General features: G+C 32.7%; 1 protein-coding gene and 1 pseudogene across 1 annotated transcript; both read left to right on the forward strand.

Annotated features, from left to right (window-relative positions):
• Nucleotides 1-3,906: 3,906 nt before the first annotated feature.
• LOC125862817 (E3 ubiquitin-protein ligase UPL5-like) lies at nt 3,907-7,048 on the forward strand (annotated as a pseudogene).
• A 9,086-nt stretch (nt 7,049-16,134) lies between these two features.
• LOC125862818 (E3 ubiquitin-protein ligase UPL5-like) lies at nt 16,135-17,856 on the forward strand. The gene is made up of 3 exons (XM_049542936.1): nt 16,135-16,834; nt 16,916-17,502; nt 17,593-17,856. The coding sequence occupies exons 1-3, from the start codon at nt 16,135-16,137 to the stop codon at nt 17,854-17,856; spliced, it is 1,551 nt and encodes a 516-aa protein (XP_049398893.1).
• The last annotated feature ends 485 nt before the right edge of the window (nt 17,857-18,341 follow it).

Here is an 18,341-nt window from a genome sequence, read left to right on the forward strand (position 1 = left end):
AGGTACTGATTTTCCTTGAAAATATGAACAAAATGGTGTGGCTAAAAGGAAGCATCGGCATATTGTTGAAACGGGTCTCACCTTGCTATTTCAGGCTAACCTCCCTTCCAAATATTGGGTTTTCTAACGACATGTTTTTTGATAAATCGCATGCCTTCCACAACGCTTAAAATGGAAACTCCTTTCTTTAAATTGTTTAATCACCATTCTGACTATGGGAGTCTGAAGATGTGCTTTCCATATTTAAGAGACTACGGCAAAAACAAGTTTGCAAAGAAAACGTATCCTTGTGTTTTTCTTGGACACAGTCCTATTCACACGGGTTATAGATGTCTTGAATATCCCTCAACTAATAAAGTTTGATGAAAATATTTCTCCATACTCTCCTTCAAAAGAAATGTCTATACAGGAAAATCTAGAAGTCACAACATTTGAGCTCTATATGACGAAGTTGATGCACAGATTCAAAAAGGGGCATCGTGTACTCTATGTGACGAAGACTATGTCACCAAACCTCAAAACGAAAATGAGAAGTCACCTCAGCTATACAGTTCAGATTCAGAAAATACTGATTATGAGAAGTCACCTCTGCTATACAATTTAAATTCAAAAACTACCAAAATGATTGAGCTCACTACTAACTTGGGAAATGCAAAAAAAAAATGAACGACTTGCAGTCGACGATGAAGAATTAGAATGTTTGAGCAGTGGACATAAAACCTCTGACTACAATGATTCTCAAGCAACTGAATTTCATTCTCTTCACGAGTCACCACATCTGAATGAAAAACTCAAAAGATACTCATATGATTACTCAAATGAAGTTGAGGAATGATCCAGAGTTAGATTCTAACCTTGCAAATGAAACTCAATATATTCGAGACAAGAAATTTGAATGGTGAGGAAAATTGCATCACTACATCTTAATCACGACTAGCGGCGTTACAACCCCAAAATCCTGGTTCTGTGGCACCTTTTGGCTTATGTGGCACACCATGCGACTCCACGCAGTTGAGGCGTGTGGGAGATATTTGGATGCCACATAAGCCAAAAAGGTGTACAAAATTACAAAAAAAAAAATGAGTTCATGGGAGTAATAGGACCTTAAGTTTAGTTAAGGCGTGTCTCTGGGATTTGGGTCATAGTCTAGGGAAGTACTTCTACCTTTTCCCTTTATTTTAAGAAAAAAGAATATCATGGTGCTCATGCTAATTTATGTCGATGATATTGCTCTTACAGGAAACAATGAAGGCTTGTTATTCAGCAGCATAACATGACTTATATATAGACTTTTCTACGGAGAATTAAATTTTGATATGATAGTGGGATGCCCGGGATTTGAACCCCCTTCTCAAAGACATGGTTAGCATTGGGACCTGCAGCCTCGACAGCCCCGGCCTTTTCATCTCCCTGCAGGGCAAGTGAACGCGCGTTGTATCAAATTATTCCAAATTCCAATAGGATTTAATAAACAGAAGCTATCCTAGCTAGAATACTATAAGTAGTTAAAACTATGTCATACTTTTCCCTGTTTTGGCGTTTTTCAGCGAGATTGACTGCAAATCAATGTGGGACTTTTACCCACTCTAACATAATTCCGTCAATGGTGATGACATGGGCTTCCAAAAGAGGTACTAAAACCATAGAGGCAGTATTTGATGTCTCCAACTCGAATAGAACTTTTTTTTTTCGAAATTTAGTTGTAATCTTTTGCTAGTTGCTACTTTTAATTTATTTCATTCTTTCAGCATTGTGGTATTTGCATTTGTTTTGTATGTTTAACATGTTCTATAGATCCTTTTGACACTATTTCATTCAATGCTCTCACTAACTTTACCATTTTGAAAAAATCTTGCATTATTGATTTCAATAATTCTCGAACTATGATTTGAATAGTAAAACCTATATTCTATAGATTTCTTTGGATAATGAATTAATCACTTGCTATTCAAATTTTACGTTTAAGATTGTCTTTCTTATAATATCCTTTAAATTCATTCATAAACACATTATTAGACTTTCTTCCTCTTATACTTGTTGATTTAGCTTTCTATTGTGCAAGGAATTGGAGAGAATAACTTGAATCTTATTCAATAGGTAAACACTAAACATGTATAAATACAATAATATTAGAAGCTAACTAAGGAAAGAAATAAAGAGGAAATCCTAAAGATATGCTATCTATATAATCTTTGTACAATATCAAGAAAGAGATCCATATACATTCTATAACACTCCCCTTCAAGCTGGAGCATGTATATTGATCATGCCCAGCTTGTTACAAAGGTAATTTACTCGAGCTCCATGCAATGCCTTCGTGAACAAATCAGCTACTTGTTCTCTTGTCTTCACTTAGCCCGTAGATATCAAGTTTTCCTGAATCTTCTCACGAATAAAATGACAATCAACCTCAATATGTTTCCTTCTTTCATGATATACCGGATTTGAAGAAATATGAAGCGCAACTTGATTATCACACCAAAGTTTTGATGAAATAGAATGCTTCAATCCAATTTCAGTTAAAAGATGATGTATCCACATGATTTATTTCATTCTTTTAGCATTGTGGTATTTGCATTTGTTTTGTATGTTTGACATGTTCTATAGGTCCTTTTGGATCTCCCAAGTCAAAATTTTGACACTTATTCATTCAACGCTCTCACTAACTTTACCATTCTGAAAAAATCTTGCGTTATCGATTTCAATAATTTTCGGACTATGATTTGTATAGTAAAACGTATATTCTATAGATTTCTTTGGATAATGAATTAATCACTTGCTATTCGAATTTTACGTTTAAGATTGTCTTTCTTATAATATCCTTTAAATTCATTCATAAACACATTATTAGACTTACTTCCACTTATACTTGTTGATTTAGCTTTAAATATTTAATTACCAACTACTTCAACTTATAAGGTTGATCAAATTAACAATTCAGAATTTGGTATTAAAAGGTGGATCTAAGATATAAATTTAATCTAATTGACTTTTAGATTCTCATCGTTGAATCCGTTGAACTTTTAAAACTATAGGTCCAACTATTTATATACACTTTGAGACTATATCTAGATATCTATATTTAAGTATTTTTTTAAAAAAAATATAACACTAGTATATACGATTTAGGAAGAAAAGTATAGATTTATGTGAACTCGTTGATCCATCTAAATACGCCCCTTAACTCTTTTTAAGTGTAGAGAAACAAATGTGAGATGAATGGAATGAAGAATGAACCATGAAGAATCATTCTTAATGAATTTAAATAGCTAATCATTACAATATATCATAGTTTTTCTTTGAGTAGATAGTATATTATTAGTATTATTTATTGTAATTATTCCTTTTAATCTTTAATAGACAATTAAAAGTTCTCAATTAAATATATTTTTTAACATACAAATATATTCGTTTGACTACAAAAAAAAGTAATTTACTCATCATGTTCACCATTTATGATAGTCAAATGGTTCATTTGTTTTCATGTAATACGTACTTCTCTCATTATATCAAATACAAATAACAAAAATTAATGATGTATATCATTCATAGATATATTAATTTGACTCACAAATTACATCACTTTAAGCATTTATATTCTTTTTCAACATGCTAGTTGAATCACTTTAATGACTAATAAATGTTTCTCATTAAGATAAACGCATCATTAAATTTAATTGCCCAAAAAAAACTTAGAAAAATAAAAAACAACACCATTAATTTTAGGGAAAAATCTAATTAATAATATCTTGACTCTATGGGAAAAATCTAATGAATTTTTTTTTTAATTCAAAAATTTATTATCTTTGACCATTTTCACATTTCCCCCCTATAAATAGATCTCTTAAGTTTTAAACTAAACCACACTATCATTTTCATTACACCATTTCACTTCACTTTTTCGATATGATTAGCGGTGATAACAACAACGGTATCACTGGAAAACGAAAGAGAACTGACCAAACTCCGATTCAGTTCTTTGTTCGTTCTTTACCTCAAGCAAAAACCCTGGTTGAGAAAATACCAACCACATTTCATCTGGAGACATGGAAAATCACAAATGAGATAATTTCAAAAATCTCCACGATTTTGAAAAGTGATTACATTTGTCATGCTTCGGATTTGAAGGATATGATAATGTTGATGAAAGAGTTTACATTTATGATTCTAAACGAAAATGCTGAAGAAGCACATAACCACATACAATTGTTTATTTCCTCGTCTGCTCCTGAAGATTTGGTAATGCTGTATACGTCTCAAGATATGGCTAAAAAATCAATTGCTGATAAATTTATTCGTAAATTTATCAATTCATTTAGTACATTGACTGAAGATGCTTCGGACGTATGTGTTCTTTTAGTATCAGAGCTTTGTAAACTTCTGAAAACCACTGTTGGGGTTGATGATGAGCTGTATCTGTTTTGCCAGAGTGGTCTCTGGCTTGTAATAGAGACGGATAAAGGGACTGTTTCTCGTTTTCTTATTATGATTCAGTTTTTTGTCCTGTTTCCGAATGGGAAAATATTTATTTTGTTAGCCTCTTCTACGGATCCAGTGGAATTCATTCACCATACAATCACACGTATTACAGGAATACCCATATTAGCGCAACGACTAATTTATCAGGGAAAGCAGCTCAGGTCAAACCAAACATTGGAAGATTGTGGGATTCTGCGCGATACAACTATACAGCTTGTAATTGGTCAACTACCGAGCACAAATAATCCTCAGGCTTGGAAACTCACTGATGACTTAGCTTCACTAGTCTTCGATATTTTGAGAAGTAATGATCCTTCAGCTCTTACACGCGGGCATCATATCATAAGGATGTTGAAGAAGTTTCTTATGATGAATCCAATGCATAATATTAATGAAGAATCCTCTCAACATTTTGAAATATTTATTTCTTCATCGGTGCCTGAAGCGTTAGTAATGCTTTATCTATCTCCAGATAAAGATAAGAAGCATGTTGCTGATGAATCCATTCATAGATTCATCGATTCGTTGATGAGTACTGATTTGCATATGAAGAGATACAGTGAATGTTCTCGATTGATATTAGTGTTTTGTAAGCTACTGAGAAGAGTTGTTGGGCTTGAGGATCCCTTGTATTTTGTCGGAGTACTTTAAGGGATATAGTAGAGGCTGTTGGGATTGCAAGGTGCAAGAAGAATGTTGCTAAAGAATTGTTAGCATTGAATGATGCTATTATGTTTGTTCGTGAGGTTGTAGTTGCAGATTTATCGCGTGAGTTAGAATTGAGTATGGGATCAGTTGAGTCTACGGGGTTATCACTGATGAGCATTGTGCGTGATTTTACTGAGTACATGTGCTTGGTGAGGACATTGCTGCAACAACCTTTCGTCTCTTTAAATGGTGAAGCAGTGCATGACAGAGATTACATTGAGAGCTTGCATCGTATTTTATCTGACTTGCATATCATGTTATATAATTTGCTAGATAAAATAGAGCCATGCTTAAGGAAATTGGAAGATAAGCTGAGATTGATCAATGATGACAGGCTTATCGTATCGTGGTGGTCTCAGTATCTTGTAATACTGAAAGAGTTAAACAACATTTCTATGTTGTTTAATAACTCGGAGGTCTTTTGGCAGAAGTTGAGTCAACGGAAACTTTCACTGAGCTGTCTAATCGGGATATATGCAATGAGTTTTGATGATTATCGGTGGATCATTGAGCACAAGGAGCTGGTAGTCAATTTCAAAGTACGGAGACATTTCACAATGAGGATGCTTGAAGAAGCTAGATCCGGAAACACGGAGGAGTCATATGAGATGCTCATCGATAGGTCCGACTTGATGGAGGCATCTTTTGAATATATTGTTGATAAGGATCCTGCTTTGCTGCGAGGCGATCTGTTATTGCAATTCAAACATGAAGAAGCTACTGGACCTGGTGTGTTGAGAGAGTGGTTCTTCTTGGTATGTCGAGAGATGTTCAATCCTCACAAAGCCCTCTTTGTTGCTTGTCCCAATGATCGAAGAAGGTTTTTCCCAAATTCAGGTAAGCTTTTATCGCCTTTATGCACAAATTTGCATCTAAAAAGAATTAACTTTAGTCATTAATATATATTTGTTATTGCAGCATCTAAAGTGGACCCATTGCACCTCGAGTATTTCACCTTCTGTGGTAGAATGATTGCATTGACATTAATGCATAAAATACAAATCGGAGTTGTATTTGACCGTGTTTTCTTCTTGCAATTGGCTGGAGAGGATATTTCATTGGAGGATATTCAAGATGCAGATCCCACCTTATACAGTAGTTGCAAGCAGATACTCGAGATGGATCCTGAGACGGTGGATCAAGATATACTTAGCTTGACCTTCGCTTATGATGTTGAAGAATTGGGGTCCAGAACAACAGTCGAGCTTCAGCCCAATGGGAAAGATGTTGTTGTGAACAGTAAGAATAGAAAGGAGTATGTTAATCTCCTTATTCAACATCGTTTTGTCACATCAATTGCTTCGCAGGTAGCTCATTTTTCTCAAGGTTTTTCTGATATAACTACCTCAAGTATCAAAACTTCCTTGTTTCGGAGTTTATATCTTGAAGATCTTGACAAAATGCTTGGTGGGAGTGGAACTGCTATTTCTGTCGAAGATTGGAAAGCACATACAGATTACAATGGATACGAAGAAAATAATCGTCAAATATCCTGGTTTTGGAAGGTAGTCATATATATATTGTCACAGTATTTACAACTTCACACTTTAACCCGCTCTTTCTAACACATTTATTTTCTTTTTTTCTTTGCGTGCAGATAGTTGAGGGTATGTCTGCTGAGAAGAAAAAGGCGCTTCTTTTCTTCTGGACTTCAATAAGGTATCTACCTCTATAGGGTTCTCGCGGTTTAGATTCTAGACTTTGCATCTCTAGAACTTCGGAGTCTTCTGAAAACTTCCCTTCTGCACAGACATGTTTCTACTTGTTGAGCGTTCCTTCTTATTGTAACAGTGTTGTGATGCAAGATCGAATCGACATGATCACCCAAGAACATATTGGTTGCAGCTTTGGTAACCTGTGATTGAACTTGCACAGATAGTCAGTTTATACTGTTGTACTCAAGTGTAGAATATGCTTTCCTGTATAAAACTCAGACTTTTTATATAGAAGCTATGAATGTCATTCAATTTTAATTTCACCAAGCTCCAATAATGTTTAAATTTTTTTCGTAGCACAGCTTCTTATGTAATAAAAGATTGATAACTGCATTTCCTTGTAATCATTAAAAAGGCAATTTGAACATGAGAAATTATGGGGAAAACAAGTTCATTGCCATTAAAAAGGCAATTTGAACATGATCAATGATGTATAGCATAAGTACTATTCTTATTGCTATCTAAATAGATTTTAGCGCTGAGAGAATTTTGTCCAACAACTGTGGGTTGCTTTGCACGTCTCTATTTTTATTCGATAGAGGTAAATTAGATGTCAGATGTGAAGGAAACAAGGCTAAATCTACACAGATATGTCGAAGTCGTACAGTTAGACTGAGAAGAGCTAGATGTGTTGATTGACAATGTTCTTAGCTTCTGATTCCATCTGATCATAAAAGTAGATTTTGATGGCAAACCAGTAAGAGCTAGCCTTTTCTTTTGTCCTTCTTAAAGACATGGTTAGCATTAGGACCTGTGAAAATGTAAACGTTGATAAATTGCTATCAACACTAATCAAATACAACCCATGGCATGATTTTACTACTATTCCAAATGCTTCAATCAAATACAAAGATGTGAACTTGACAGGGAAATTTGTAAAAACATGGCATCTGGGTCTAACTCAACCCCAAAAGCTAGCTCTTGAAGAGAGGTTTGTCCAAGTCCATATAAGGTTCGAATCAAATTTAGCTAAGATATCGCAAAAAGATATAATTGGACACTCATGAATATGATTAGGTGTATGATGAGTAATTTTTCATTATCTAAATCTTTGTGGATGCATACTCTTTAAAATTATTATATATTTAAATAGGATTCCTAATAAGGAAGTATCGAAAGCCCTTTTTTGAACTAGGAACTGAAAGAAAACCTAGTTTAAGGCACATGCATGCTTAGGGTTGTGGTGGGAATAAGTGATAAATGTTTATGTATATGATATCCGGTATAATAAAAGTATCGACATATTTTAAATTTAGTTTGATCCTCTATCTATTAAATGCTAATGTAATTTGGAACAGTTTGATACAACGTCGACTTAGCCTGAGTTTCCTACTCCTTTCTATTCTTACTGTTCATAATTGTATCTTTCCTATTGAGACAAAACTCGATCGTTATTTTGGACCCCAACTCTTCAACATCACAAACGAAGGTCAAGCTAAGTGTATCTTGATCCATCGTCTCAGGATTCATCTCAAGCATCTTCTTGCAGCTATTGTACAAGTAGGGATATTGTAGTATTTTCATTGTTTTGATGGTCCTCACAAATGCTAGGACCTGGTCCAACGTAGAATTGCTCTAATGCAAGTTTAATATGGTGAACAACTGCAAAGCTGTCTTGTAAGCGGTTGGTAAGAAGGACGGCGTACTCCTCCAATGAGAATGGACGAGGTTGTTTGTTCAACGGATAATGTATCCTTGGTTGATTGATATATTCAACATAACAAACAACAAACATTATTCATTCAAAAAGGTGATATTTGACTTTGAAGAACTCAAGCTTTAAAACTCACACTCACACATCAAACGACTTGATAGAGTTATCAAGGGCATCTTTGAAGTGTTGTTGTCTAAATGCTTGTAATGTGCTGATATTGTAAGATTTGTTTCTCATCTATAAAGAATCGCATTGAGTCTTTTCTTTGGGTACTAAACACATGAACACAGTTAGAGTTAATTGTGTGTCTTGTGAGTGAAGTCTATATTAATTAGAGTTAGTTAATATAGTGGGCAATGGAGGCATTGTTTTGGCTCGTTTAAGTAATAAAGTTATTACTTGTAGTGAGATTAAGAGGTTAATCTTGTGTGATGTATTTGAAGTCTACCTTCACTTATTGCTTGATATTAGTGAAAACAGTTGAAAATCCTTTGTGACAAGTCGTGGTTTTACTCCCTTGAACAAGGAGGTTTCCACGTAAAACTCTTTGTCTTTACTGTTCTTAATAAGACAATGTCGATTTGTATTTTATGCAATAAAGTCAATGCAATTATCCTACCAGCGAAGGAGAAAATTGATAGGACTAAAAAGAGAAAAATGGTCATTAATGTATAGTGAAGCATGCATCTGCTATATCGAGGCTTAGCTACACAATGCAATTGGTTACTAAGTTGCAACAGTCTATATATCAATCTACGATAGTAAAATTTGCTTCAAAAAATAAATTTTGACAAATATTGAAATTCTAATTAATTGTTGTGTTATGTTTGCTATTAGTTATACATTGATTTTTTGTATTTTGAAGGTTATCCAAATTTCATATTTTTCATTATTCTTACTGTTGAAGTTGAATTGGCAACTAGGGGTCAATTTTGTTATTTTTTCTTTTGTTTTCTATGTGTTGCCATCTGCATTCCCAAATGAATGCAATTTTAATCATTTCTGCATAGTTGATATTTTTCATTTTGACTTCAGACTAGACTATTGGAGTTGCAAAATTCTCAACAAAAATTAGAACATTTAACTTAAAATGTTCGGCCCGAGCGGTGTCCGGGCGTCTTTATCTAGTTGAATAGTAAAAGATAGCCTATAAGCACAATTGTTAGCAATCAACAACATTTATGTAATGTTGCTTGATTTAAATTCAGATATTTTAATATTTACCATATATATACTAGATTTTAATGGCAACTTTTATATGAATTAGTGGCGGTTTTATTTGCCACTAATACTATCTTTTAGCGGCAACCGTTATTTGATTTAGTTGCAGATTTAGTTGCCGGTAAAACAAACTTTTATTGGGCGACTGTTATAGGAATTGGTGGTGGTTTTTGTTGCCAGTAACACTTACTTTTAGAATTAGTGGCGGTTTATGTTGCCACTAATACTTACTTTTAGCGGCGTTTCTTATATGATTGCGGAGGATTTGTTGCCACAAATACTTTCTTTTAGCGGTGACTATTATATTATTTAGTGGCGGTTTTAGTTACCACTAATACTATCTTTTAGCGGCAACTCTTATTTGATTTAGTGGCGGTTTATGTTGTACTTTGTTTTAGCAGCGATTCTTATATGATTTATTGCGGTTTTTGTTGCCACTAATACTATCTTTTAGCGGCAACTGTTATTTGATTTAGTGGAGGATTTTGTTGCCACTAATACTATCTTTTATCCCCAACTCTTATATGATTTAGTGGCGGTTTTAGTTGCCAATAATATTATCTTTTAGCGGAAACTGTTATTTTTATTGTAGCAGATTTAGTTGCCGGTAAAACAAATTTTTAGTGGTGATATTTATAGGAAATAGTGTCGGTTTTTACTGCCACTAATACTATCTATTAGGGGCAGCTGTACTTTGATTCAGTGGCAGAATTTGTTGCTACTAATACTTTCTTATTGCCGCTAATATTATCTTTTAGCGGCAACTTATTTTTACTGTGGCAGATTTGGTTGCCGCTAAAACAAACTTTTAGCGGCCACTGTAATAAGAATTAGAGGCGGTTTTTGTTGCCACTAATACTTTCTTTTTGCGGCTACTCTCATATGATATAGTGCCGATTTTAGTTGCCACTAATACGTGGCAATAGTTTAATGATTTAGTGGCGGCTTTAGTTGCCACTAATATTATCTTTTAGTGGCAACTGTTCATTTTATTAGTGGTGGATTTAGCTGCCGCAAAAACAGATTTTTAGCGGCAACTGTTCATTTTATTAGTGGCAGTTTCATTTTGCCACTAATTACTTCATTTTTGCGGCGACTCTTGTATGATTTAGTGGCATTATTAGTTGCCACTAATACTTTCTTTTAGCGTCGACACTGATTTGATTTGTGGCGGTTTTTGTTGCCACTAATACTCTCTTTTTGCGGCGACTTTTTATGCTTTAGTGGCGGTTTTTTTTGCCACTAATACTTTTTTAAGCAGCGACTCTTACATGGTTCAGTGGCAGTTTTAGTTGCCACTAATACTATCTTTTAGCGGCAATAGTTTAATGATTTAGAGGCTGTTTTAGCTGCCACTAATACTATCTTTTAGTGGTAATAGTTTAATGATTTAGTGGTTGTTTTAGTTGCCATTAATACAATCTTTTAGGGGTAATTGTTATATAATTTAGTGGCGGTTTTAGTTGCCACGAATATTAACTTTTAGCGACATTTGTTATGTGAAATCGTGGCGCATTTTTGTACCACTAGTTTTTTTGACACATATATGTGTTGGACGTGATTACCTAAGAATGTAAAATAGTGTGAATAACGTTTGCAATAATTAGTAATAACTAAGAGAATTTATAATGTTATAACTAAAGAATTAATGTGCAATAGCTGAATTTTATACGTACATAAATAAATAGGACTTTTAATTAATAATACTATTTTTATTTTAGTTATTAGATTTAAATTCAGTGTAGGGACAAAATGTAAATGTTTATTCCATATTACTGAATATAAAGTTTATTTTGTAAATGATAAATTTTAAATGATTCATATATTTTCACATTTTTTGTGAGTTAGTTTTTGAAAAAGAAAATAACTCGTAACATTTTAAAATAATATATTTTGAAGTTAGAAGATCTTATTAACTTGATAATACATGACATCTATAATACTTTAATTTAAATATAAATACTTAACCAAATAAAAATATATATTTGCATTAATGAAAACATTTGTCTCATAAAAATTAGCTTTTAAATAAATAATACAAATAAAACTAATACAAACTTCAACTTGCGTTATTACAAGTCATATGAATTTTTCTTCATTTAAATACTAAACTATTAAGAAATAATAAATAAGTATAACAAAAGGACAATGTTTATATAGTAATAACTATTTTGAGGCAAACTTTCTGACAATGTAAATCACATAAATAACATTGATAAATAAAGTCATTATTTTGTCTTGAGCATAAAAAAAACAGATCATGACAATTCTCTAAATTTTAGAGAAAGATATTCAGAAGCATATATCTACATCACAAGAGAAATTGTTAACAAAAACAGATGAATTTAGACTACATCATGTTAACTTCATATATTGGAACATTACAAACTAATGTATATATTACGCAAAAAAATAATTATTTTATCATCANCTAAATTTTGGAGAAAGATATTCAGAAGCATATATCTACATCACAAGAGAAATTGTTAACAAAAACAGATGAATTTAGACTACATCATGTTAACTTCATCTATTGGAACATTACAAACTAATGTATATATTGCGCAAAAAAATAATTATTTTATCATCAAAATTATTTTCCTCAAGTACTCGAGGTAATGGAATATACGCTCTTAGGATAGACGATTTACTTCATCAGAATAGTGGTACCTTATATTTCGCTAAACTTCGAACTCACCCAACAACAATAAATCACACAAAAAAAATTAAAATGCAAGAAGAATAAGAGTAGAAGATTAAAAAAAATTGTGGTTTAAAATGAGAGGAAGCCATCTATTTATAGTCAACAAAGGATAGTATGAACAAGTGTTTTTTGTGTCTTATCTGAAAAGTCATGATGTTTCCGAGAAGTCACAACTCTTTGGAAAACTCACAACTTATTGAAAAAGTCACAACTCTTTGGAAAAGTCACAACTCAACGAATAATCACAATTCTTTGGAAAAAGTCACAACTCATCGAAAAAACCACAACTTATTGAAAAAGTCACAACCTAAGTTAGGGATATTTTAGTAATTTTGTTGTGTGTGTGAATGAGAGGAGGGTTCGGTCATACCTCAAAATACTTTTATCCTTCACAAAAGTAGGGTTAGGAGATTACTCATCATACCTTTATCATATTCATAAGTATCCAATTAAATCTTTTTGCGATATCTTAGCTAAATTTGATTCGAAACATACAAAAACAGTTAATATACATTTCTTTTAAATCAAATTTTACGCTTAAGATAATCTTTCTGATAATGTCATTTCCTTCACATAATAAAAACATATCTACCTTAAATTCATTCATAATAAAACGTTTATTTAATTTCTTCTTTGTACTTTCAGATTAAGCTTTAGATTATTTACTAACTACTTGACTTAAAAGGTTGATCGGTTAACTCTTTCATTAATCTTATTTCCTCTCAAGTAAACAAAAGGTTCCAAATACCATCAATGTCTACTGGAGGAGCAGCAATGAAGGAAACATATAATAAATACACAAGTTATCGTCAATAAGGTGAGATCATCAAAACACCAAACCATCCAATGTATTTTCAATCCTAGTTATCCACTTACAGAAGCAACCCCATAGGCTTTCGCTTTCGCCTCTCTCTGAAATTGCAAGTAAAATCTTGGTTTATTTAACCATCAGTGCTCCCAAACACACGAGTTTTCTATAAATAAATATAGAAAAATAAAAGGCTTGTTATTCAACAGTATAACATGACTTATATATACTCGTGTCAACCAAGGTGTATGTGGATCTGTTCCAATTTTGAAAAGTTGATTAGAAATATACGGACTTTTCTACAGAGAATTAGAATTTCAATATGATAGTGGGCTGCCCGGGATTTGAACCCCCTTCTCAAAGACATGGTTAGCATTTGGACCTGAAGCCTCGATTGCCCCGGCCTTTTCATCTCCCTGCAGCGCAAGTGGACATTGTATCAAACTGTTCTGAAGTCCAATAGGATTTAATAAACAGAGGTTATCCTGGCTAGAATACTATATAAGTTTTGATTCCCCACCAACTAGATGATTTCTTCCCACCAATATAAGTTTTGACGAGCAGAGTTACTGGAGAGAGATAGTAGGTATGTTGGTATAGTCGTGACATATGTGCAATTTGGATTGAACACCATCGTAAGTCTCCTCCAACTTCTTCACAGTGACAACGCGTCATCTCATTCATCAAGATTGATTCTCAAGATAGCTAGCTAGTTTACATTTTTTTCGAAAGTTAGTTGTAATCTTTTGCTAGTTGCTACTATTAGTTTATTTCATTCTTTCAGCATTGTGGTATTTGCATTTGTTTTTTATGTTTGACATGTTCTAGAGGTCCTTTGGATCTCCCGATTCAAAATTTTGACACTTTTTTGTTCGACATCTCACTTACTTTACCATTCTCAAAGTATCTTGCATATCAGTTTCAATAATTCTCGAACTATGGTTTGAATAGTAAAACTTATATTCTTTAGATTTCTTTGGATAATGAATCAATCACTTACTATTCTAATTTTACGTTTAAGATTGTCTTTCCTATAATATCCTTTAAATTCATTCATAAACACATTATTAGATGCTTTCTTCCTCTTATACTTGTTGATTTAGCTTTAAATATTTAACTACCAACTACTTTAAGTTATAAGGTCGATCAAATTAACTATTCAGAATTTCAAAAAAAGAAGGTGGATCTAAAATATAACCTAAATTTAACCTAATTGACTTTTAGATTCTTATCATTGAAACCGTTTAACTTTTAAAACTATAGGTCCGATTATAGATACACTTCGAGACATCTATTTTTAAGTATCTTTTTAAAAAATATATAACACTAATATATACTATTCTGGAAGAAAAACTTAGATTAATTTACGTGAACTCAGTGACCCTATCTAGATACACCCCTGATCAAATAACTCTTTTAAGTGTAGAGAAACAAGTGTGAGATGAAATACATGAAGAACGAACAATGCATAATCATTCTTAATGAATTTAAATAACTAATCATTGCAATATATCATAGTTTTTCTTTGAGTAGATAGTATATTATTATTTTCTTTTTAATCTTCAATAGAAAATTAAAAGTTCTCAATCAAATATATTTTTTAACATACAAATATATACGTTTGACTACAAATAATAATAATAATAATAATAACTTGCTCATTATGTTCACTATTTATGAAGTAATTGATTCACTTTAGACAATTGTAACAGTCAATTATTCATTTATTTTCATNAATATATTTTTTAACATACATTTATATACGTTTGACTACAAAAAATAATAATAAAAATAACTTGCTCCTTATGTTCACTATTTATGAAGTAATTGATTCACTTTAGACAATTGTTAACAGTCAATTATTCATATATTTTCATGTAATATGTACTTATCTCATTATATCAAATACAAATAACAAAATTTAATGATGCATACCATTCATAAATACATTAATTTGACCACTTTAATGACAACTTACATCACTTTATGCATTTATATTTTTTTTCAACAAATAGTTTAATCACTTTAATGACTAATAAATGTTTCTCATTAAGATAAACTCGTCATTAAATTTAATTACCCCAAAAACAACTTACAAAAAGAAAAAAATAAGACCATTAAATTTAGGAGAAAATCTAATAAATAACAATTTGACTATTTTGAGAAAAATATAAGGAAATAAGACTTTATTCACAATTTGTTATCTATAGATCTATTATCTTTTGACCAATTTCTCATTTTTTTTTCCTATAAAGAGATTACAAAAGTTTTAAACTAAACCACACCACCATTTTCATTACACCATTTCACTTCACTTTTCCAATATGATTGACACTGATAACAACCACGGTATCACCAGAAAACGAAAGAGAACTGATCAAACTCCGATTCAGTTCTTCGTTCGTTCTTTATCCAAAACAGAAACCTTAGTTATTCGAGGTTATTCTAATGACTCCATAGAAGTAACTAAAAATAAAATCAGAATGATCACTGGTATACCCGAAGATCACCAGCGACTAATCTATAACGGAAAACAACTCTCCTGTCAATCGGAGACATTGGCATTTTACAACGTTCAGAATGATACCACTATTCATTTAGTTGGTAAAATGCCAAGAACATATCATCTGCAGACATGGAAAATCACTAATGAGATAATTTCAAAAATCTCCATGATTTTGAAAAGTGATTATATTTGTCATTCCTCGGATTTGAAGAATATGACAATGTTGATGAAAGAGTTCACATTTATGATTCTAAACAAAAATGCTGAAGAAGCATGTAACAACATACAGTTCTTTATTTCGTCGTCTGCTCCTGCATTGTGCGTGATTTCACTGAGTACATGTGCTTGGTGAGGGCATTGTTGCAACAACCTTTCGACTCTTTAAATGGTGAAGCAGAGTATAACAGAGAGTACATTGAGAGCTTGCATCGTATTTTATCTGACTTGCATATTATGTTATATGATTTGCTAGATAAAATAGAGCGGTGCTTAAGGAAATTGGAAGATCAGCTGAGATTGATCGATGAAGATGGCAGGCTTATCGTATCGTGGTGGTCTCACTATCTTGTAATATTGAAAGAGTTAAACAACATTAATTCTGAGTTGTTTAATAACTCAGAGGTTTTTTGGCAGAAGTTGAATCAACAAAAAAATTCACTGTGCTTTCTAATCACGATGTTTGTAAACAGTTTTGATGATTATCGGTGGATCATTGAGCACAAGGAGGTAACAAATTTCGAAGTACGTAGACATCTCACAATGATGATGCTTGAAGAAGCTAGATTCGGAAACAAGGAGAAGTCATACGAGATGCTCATCGATAGGTCTGTGCTGTTGGATGTATCTTTTGAATATATTGTAGATCAGGATCCTGCATTACTGCGAGGAGATCTGTTAATTCAATTCAAACATGAAGAAGCTGCTGGGCCTGGAGTGTTGAGAGAGTGGTTTTTCTTGGTATTTCGAGAGATGTTCAATCCTCACAAGGCCCTCTTTGTTGCTTGTCCCAATGATCGAAGAAGGTTTTTTCCAAATTCAGGTAAGCTTTTATCGCCTTTATGCACAAATTTGCATCAAACTAGAATTAACTTTAGTCATTAATATATATTTTTGGTCGCAGCATCTAAGGTGGATCCATTACACCTCGAGTATTTCACCTTCTGTGGTAGAATGATTGCATTGGCATTAATGCATAAAATACAAATCGGAGTTGTATTTGACCGTGTATTCTTCTTGCAATTGGCTGGAGAGGATATTTCATTGGAGGATATTCGGGATGCAGATCCCACCTTATACAGTAGTTGCAAGCAGATACTCGAGATGGATCCTGAGACGGTGGATCAAGATATACTTAGCTTGACCTTCGCTTATGATGTTGAAGAATTGGGGTCCAGAACAACAGTTGAGCTTCAGCCCAATGGGAAAGATGTTGTTGTGAACAGTAAGAATAGAAAGGAGTTTGTTAATCTCCTTATTCAACATCGTTTTGTCACATCAATTGCTTCACAGATAGCTCATTTTTCTCAAGGGTTTTCAGATATAACTACCTCAAATATCAAAACTTCCTTGTTTCGGAGTTTATATCTTGAAGATCTTGACAAAATGCTTGATGGGAGTGGAACTGCTATTTCTGTTGAAGATTGGAAAGCACATACAGATTACAATGGATACGAAGAAAATGATCAGCAAATATCCTGGTTCTGGAAGGTAGTCATATATCATCACATTATTTACAACTTCACACTTTAACCCGCTCTTTCTAACACATATTTATTTATTTTCTTTCCTTGCGTGCAGATAGTGAAGTGTATGTCTGCTGAGCAAAGAAAAGTACTTCTTTTCTTCTGGACTTCTATAAGGTATCTACCTCTAGAGGGTTTTCGTGGTTTAGATTCTAGACTTTGCATCTCTAGAACCTCAGGGTCTTGTGAACAGTTGCCTTCTGCACAAACATGTCTCTACCTGTTGCGTGTTCCTCCTTATTTTAACAGGGTTATGATGCAAAATCAACTCGAAATGATTACCCAAGAACATATTGGTTGCAGCTTTGGTAACCTGTGATTGAACTTGCACACTTAGTTTATACTGTTGTACTCAAGTGTAGAATATGCTTACCTGTATAAAACTCTGACTTTTTTAATATAGAAGCAATGAATGTCATTCAATTTTAATTTCACCAAGCTTCAATATGTTTAACTTTTTTTCGTAACACAACTTTCTATGTAATAAATGATTGATAACTGCATTTCCTTGTAATCATTCAAAAGTCAAATTAAACATGAGAAATCATGGGGGGGAAAATTAATTTCTAGAGTTTCACTTTTAATGATAGAAAAATTTAATCATATGAATATTACTTCAATTATACTATGGTCAAAGCTTTCATAAAGTTACATAATTGAAAATAGCCTAAAATCGCAATTGTTAGCAATCTGCAACATTTACATTACGTTGTTTGATTTAAATTAAGATATTTTCTTATTACCATATAGTATATATATATATATAAGAACAAGAGGAGGGTTCTGTCTTACCTCAAAATACAA

This window comes from Solanum stenotomum, chromosome 4, assembly GCF_019186545.1.
Source record: "Solanum stenotomum isolate F172 chromosome 4, ASM1918654v1, whole genome shotgun sequence".
Taxonomy (NCBI): domain Eukaryota; kingdom Viridiplantae; phylum Streptophyta; class Magnoliopsida; order Solanales; family Solanaceae; genus Solanum; species Solanum stenotomum.